Source organism: Oryza sativa, chromosome 4 (assembly GCF_034140825.1).
Source record: "Oryza sativa Japonica Group chromosome 4, ASM3414082v1".
NCBI lineage: Eukaryota > Viridiplantae > Streptophyta > Magnoliopsida > Poales > Poaceae > Oryza > Oryza sativa.
The window spans coordinates 17,040,981-17,047,657 of NC_089038.1; the positions used below are offsets into that span (position 1 = coordinate 17,040,981).

The 6,677-nt window shown below is 43.5% G+C and overlaps 1 protein-coding gene across 1 annotated transcript; it reads right to left on the reverse strand.

Annotated features, from left to right (window-relative positions):
• Nucleotides 1–504: 504 nt before the first annotated feature.
• On the reverse strand, nt 505–1,340 carry LOC4335551 (cysteine proteinase inhibitor 10). The gene has a single exon (NM_001419573.1). The coding sequence runs from the start codon at nt 1,313–1,315 to the stop codon at nt 860–862; it is 456 nt and encodes a 151-aa protein (NP_001406502.1). The 5' UTR covers nt 1,316–1,340; the 3' UTR covers nt 505–859.
• Nucleotides 1,341–6,677: the final 5,337 nt, after the last annotated feature.

Consider the following 6,677-nt stretch of genomic DNA (forward strand, 5'->3'; position numbering starts at 1 on the left):
CATCCTGTGGTAACCATAGATTCAGCGACTCTATTCCTTCGATGCCTAACATGTAGTTTCTTTCATTATAGCAGACAATAGAACTTTCATGTCTTGCCTAACGTTCAGCTATTTACATATCGTTTGCACTATACTTCCCTTAAAATTGTACTACCTCTGTTTCTCTGTTTTAGGTTACAAGACTTTCTAGGATTACCCACATTCATATGTCTAGATTCATTAACGTATATATAAATGTGGGCAATCGTAGAGAGTCTTATAATATGAAACAGATGAAGTATAAAGTTTCATTTTTATGTTTTTAGAGCGTGGCCATTATCCATCGATTTTTTTTTATCAGAACAAGCTGTCCCATAAGTTTATCAGATTTTGAAAGTACCATTCAAGACAAACCTGCATATACTCTTTTTATATTTTAAAAGGCATCAACTTTCAAAGTTTCAAAAGTTCGGCCGGATGATTGTTCAAAAGCATATCACACCTCAAATCAAATGAAGACATTACTTAGTAACCAATCTGAGTTTATTTATATGTTTTTTTAACACGAGTTTATTTATATGTGATTATCGATATGTAAAACTCCAAAGGAACCAAACAAAACCATACATGCATATGCCATATACTCCAAAAGGAGGAGTATAAGCCTGTGCACGCACATGCTTCGTAATTATTCCATCCGTCCCATAAAAAACTAATATCTCCGTTCCATAAAAAACTATGGTACCGGATGTCTGATTCGTAGTACTATAATGTATTACATCCGTACTAGGGTTGATTTTTTATTAGACGGAGGGAGTAAAGTCCAACTAGTAATAATTAATATAATTAGAGTGAAACTAATACATATATTTGAGCATGATTATTTGGTAGAAGAAGCAGGCGTGAAGGAGACGAGCTCCTTGGATTTGAGCCAGGCCTTCACCACCACCACGGCGTCGAACACCCGGTCACCGCCGGCGGCGGCGCCGCCGCGGGGGTCCCTCGCGCTCGCGGCGACCTTGAGGTAGTAGGCCACGCCGGAGACGACCTGCTTCTGCGCCTCCACGACGCGTGCGAACGCGAGCTTCACCGGGACGGGGTCGGCGGGGCCGCCGGAGCCGCCGTGGCGGAGGCGGCGGTTGTGCTCGGCGACGGCGAAGCGGCCCAGCGACTGCACCGCCTTGTTGCTGCCCACGTCCCTGATCTCCGTCCTCCCGCCGACCAGCACGGGCGCCGCCGGCGCCGCCGCGTTCGACGGCGATGCCTCGTCGCCAGTGGCGGCGGCGACTAGTACTAGTAGGAGGGAGACAAGGAAGAGCATAGGAGAGGTGGCCATTGTTGCAGCCGTGTGCTGTGCTGCTGTGCTGGGCAACCTCGGCACCGTTATATATAGACAGCGGAGTTCGTCGTCCCACTTGACTATTATTCATCTTATTCAAAATATCATGTAATTACTATTTATTTATTTAAGATTTGTTTTATTATAAAAAAATAATTTAAGTATGACTTGTTTTTTATATATTTACACTATCTTTTTAAGATAAAACGAATGATCAAATATTTTTTTTAAAAAAAGTCAAAACAACATTTAATTTGAAACGGAGAAAGAGGAATTGGATCGTACATATAGGGATACTCCTCTCCTCGCGAGCGCGCTTGCTTCGTGTGTGCGTAAACCGAGCCGAAAATCCAGAGCGTGCTGCCGCGATATCTTTGCCATCGTGTATGTATTGTAGTGTAGGGTAGGGTAGGATGGGGTAGTGTATAGTGTGTCCATTTGACTTGGGACCCACAGCGAGCTAGCTTGCCTCTTAGCTCGCCCATCCATTTGCAGCTCTAATTTCAACTTAATATTTTCATCACCTCCCACCTCAAAACTGGTTAATCTTGAACCAAAAGGACTTGCATTGCAATTTGGACATTTGGTCTTAATAGGACCATGTGGTGTACTGTGGTAACCGGGCTTACCGTCAGGACACGATACCGATAAATGTATGTATGGTAATAACCTAACCAAGTTTTTGGAAGTTGAATAAAAAGTTAATATGTTGGTCTATTTTGTCAATTTTTTTCTAAGTTTACCTCAGGCTATCCCTCCTCAAACGGTAAGGGAACTCTTGAGTTTGGTTCACTTCAGACACACACAGTGCTGAAGCCGGTTTTAACTTTTAACTAAACTCGTAGATCTCAAACTCGTAAACTAAGGCTCTGTTCTTTTTTACCCATTGCTACCTAGATTATCGTGGATTCGTTTTCTGAACTGCTAAACGGTGGAATATATAATAATTAATGCTTAATTAATTATATGCTAATTGAGTTAATTTATTTCCTGCGAAGCGAACCGGCTAATTGCCCCCGACCTCACTTCCGATCTGAGCATAATTCTCACTACAAGTTTTCCAATATAACTGTTGTAATTTGAATGATGCATAATGAAGGATGCGTGGGATGGTTCTTAGGGGTTCCTTGCAAGCCACCCCCAAGCTAGGTCAAAACAGTCCACAACAACACCACCTCCACCCAATGACAACAAGGCTAAAGCTAGCTAAATCAGATCAACACGTAGTAGCTAGCAATTGTGGCCAAGAGCGATGCATGCATGAGCCCATCATCAATCCCTGCTTACTAGCACTGCACTACAGCAAGTATCTACAGGTGGGCTCTCTCTTCTCTGGAGCCTTGTGTCACGGGCAAACGCATACATCCAACACAATCTTTGCATGCGTGCTTAAGGGCCATCAAAACCAAAAATAATTTCTACATTTTCTATCATGAAGAGACTGTACTTGATGAGGACTAGTATCCCGATCTTCCATTAGATACTGGATAACTGAAAGGCTCTAATCAGGATGATCAACCCCTCGCAATCACTACACCACAGCTTCGTTGGTTATCACCCGAACCAAAACACGGCTGACCTCGCCGATAAGACTATCTTCTGCAAGCGAATAGAGGACACAAGCAAGAGAGTATAAGATACAATCTGAATATATTATACGAATACAAGATGAATATCACAAATTAATAAGGTTCTACAACCTGAACTAGCGGCGAAACTGCAATGACAGAATAATCTAAACAAAACTTGACTCTAAACGATGACGGCTACTAAATAAATATGATTAGGGACATCCTAGAGTTAGCTGTCCATCCCTTGGACTTAGCACACAATACAATTATAAGGCACAAGACCCAAATCACGAAGTGGATAAGGTATATGGCTTGTTTTGCAGATTCCTGGCAAACCAGGAGAAATTTTGACGTGAGACCATAACCATCTGAAAGTAGACTCATAGGCTTTCCAATAAGTACTTATGGGTCCTAAGAGTCCTTCTGGATCGGTAGCTAGGTCCGTTTGAAGTTGATGTTGTTAGTAAGTCCGAATCTGAATCTAAAACGTGTAGAACTTCATATTTGGTTTTCTATGAACCAAAAATGGCATGGTGATGTACGAATAAACTTGGGAAAGATCTTGGTTTGGCCTCAATCAACTTCTTTGATCGTCTAAACACCTAGTGAGCCCACTCTCTTTTTCTTCACCCAAAGTATTTCTCTAAACGAGAAGGTACAAAACTCATTGTGCAATAACATTTGTTCAAACATATAATAAGTAAAGTTAATATAGAGCATATGCACCTTTAGCTTATTGATAACATAAACAGGAATGCATAGCTTATTGATAACATAAGCATGAATGCATGATCATATCCGAGCCAGTAATGTTCTCAACTTCTCATCAGTACTGCACATTACTTTTCCAATACAAACAATACTAGTTCATATTCGAATTTAATGCTACTTCTCTCGCATTATGTTCTGAATATTGTGTAAAAACCACGTCTCATGCAGATCAGATCACTCACTTGTCAAATTATATTTTACCATATGTGACAACTTATTAGTTTTATGGATCGTCGTTGCATTTTGAATGCCCTAAATAGTTGGCGTTCGATCTAATGTGTCCAAACGCAAGGAGAAATAAACTAAATTTTAAGCTTACTTACCCTTGTTTACTTCTTCAAATTAGAGTTATTAATAATGATGCCATATCGGCACCAATGTGGTCTATGTTACATTAGCGTCACGTAAAGTCTTGGATAGGACGTACGTGGTAATTTAGAACTGAAATGACATACTTCAACAAATTATGTGATCTGAATTCACATTTTAAAATATTGTGAACCTACAAGTTTAAAAACACATCCACCCACAAGTTTAAAAACCAATCATACACTTTACTTTTTCTTTTTCAGACGGTGACAATGTATCTTCTTGGAATGGGGCCCCTAATGCAGAAGCTATATAGCTCTTTTGAGTCATGGCTAACAAGCATCCATCGATATGTTAGTATACGCCTCCCGTATAGTAGACACGTAATGTTGGATCTGAACCGTCAACTCTTAAGCAGACAAAGCTCCGTAGGTTATGGGGGCCGTAGATGCTATAAATAAACCTCCAAATGATCCAATCAGGAGTTGATCGCCCCAATCCAAGTCGCTTCCCACATATCGATGATAAGTAGAGTACCTCGTCTTGTTTTACGACACGACGACTTTTTTCAATCACCGCTACCAGTGTGTGCCGCCGTTGGTTTTCGGGTTAAACCACCAGTGACAATAATAATACTCACTCCTTCCCTAAATGTTTAATGTCGTTGATATTTTTAAACATGTTTGACCGTTCGTCTTATTCAGAAACTTTTGTGAAATGTGTAAAACTATATGTATACATAAAAGTATATTTAACAATAAATCAAATGATAGAAAAAGAATTAATAATTACTTAAATTTTTTGAATAAGACGAACGGTCAAATATTTTTAAAACATTTTGGGATGGAGGAAGTATAAAGTTATAAAACTACCAGTGACAATATTATACCCTCACTGATTTTTTTTTCATGATTTCGAACTAATAACCAGCATCATAAGGGGATGGAGGTAGTCAGGTAGTATATATCAACAATCACATCACGATTGTGTGCCACCCCTGCCCCTCCCGATGCTGGAGAAGGAGAAGGCACCGACGTAGCAAGAGAAAATCATGAACTAAATAATAGTCTGAACCGGCGGTCCGACCGCTCGACCAATGAACCAGACATTCAGACGGTTTAGTGGCCGGTCCGACCTTTTCTACTAGGAATTCAAATAAGTTCACTTTAGTTTCTTATCTTGACGTCGAGCTTGAATTACGTCTTTGAACTACAAATACGAGATATATATGCTGCATCTCTCAACTTGCAAAATCAGTGTACTCGAGATCCCAGGGCAGTATTGTGCTTAGTTTTGGCTGACGTGACGGGTGGGCCTCACATGTTAGTGACCCACTCTTCTTTCTTCTCTCTTTCGCTCTCCCCTCTCTTACCCATCCCTCTTTAGGCCGGGAGAAGGGTGGTGAACGATGGGAAGAAGGGCAACTGCTAGCAGGAGGGGACGACGGTGGTGCTCCTCGGGTTGAAATGTTGCAATGTGGAAGAGAATGAGTTGGCAGGAGCGCGTCGGCTGCTGGAGGCGGCGATGAGCACAACGTTGAGGAGGGCATGGTCATCGTTGAATGGCAACGACGGCGTGCTGCCCTACTTCCTCGCAACACTAAATGAGGTCTGCGGGAACTGGTGACGGGTTCTTCTACGAAGCAAAGGCAATTAGGTAGTGGTTGCACAGCGGGCACGGAATGTCACCGATGAACAACCTGAAGCTCCCCCTCCCTCCCGGAGCTCGCCCAACCGTCCCCTCTGTGAAAAACAAGTGGCTCATTGGCAACTGCCCTTCTCCTCGCTGCTTGTTGCCATCTTGTTAGCTGTTATCCTTTTGCCCACCACTAATCGCCCTCCCGTCATTGCTCAGAGGCCTGGTGACGGACAGGGAAGATAGGGGAGAGATGACAAAGAATGTCGCCTATCGCCCTTCTAGTTCACGGTCACCGTCTTTCTCTAAGTGCGGAGGGCATCCTTCACCCCACCGCTTGCCGTCCTCCCACCGGTCGCCGCCTCTGCTGTAGGCCGCCTGTCTCCAAGTCAACGGTTGTCCTTCTACCCGTCGCTCGCCGACATCTCATCGGCCACCACCCCCCGTTGGCCGCCTCTCTCCCTATTGGCTGCCCCCCTTTCTCCCCGTTGCTCGCTGCCCTCATGTCAGCCGCCGCCGCTTGAAGGCTTGGTGATAATCTAAGAGATGAGGGGAGAGAGGTTATATGGGGAGAGAGGAGGAAGAGTTCATTGCTGATATGTGGGGCCTACTCGCTAGCAAAAAGAACGATCACTATACTATCCTGGATTCTTGGGTACACCGGTTTTGTAAGTTAAGTAACACAACATATTATTAGTATTACAGTTGAATGATGTAATTCATACTCGACGTTAAACAGGAGGGGGCTGAAGTGAACTTATTCCTTTCTACTATGCCTCGAACGGTCAAACCACAACGCAAGCTGGGCCGCGCGGGCCTCAAACTGTAGACGAGTACAAACCTGTAGAGCCCATAGCCCATGTCACGCGGGACCCACACGTGTCCCTCGGGCCCACCAGCTGGGTGACTACCCCCAGTTGACCACCCATCCGGCCCCACCCAACAGCGACACAGACGCACCGCCCAAGGCCAGATCCCATCCATCCCGATTCCAAAAATTGAAAATTCCCCACCCCTTCCCTTCTCACATTCGAAAAATTTCAAATTCTCCCTCTCTCTCTCTCTCTCTCTCT

Coding starts and splice junctions, on each gene's coding strand:
- LOC4335551 (NM_001419573.1), bottom strand. CDS start 1,315: ATGGCCACCTCTCCTATGCTCTTCCTTGTCTCCCTCCTACTAGTACTA.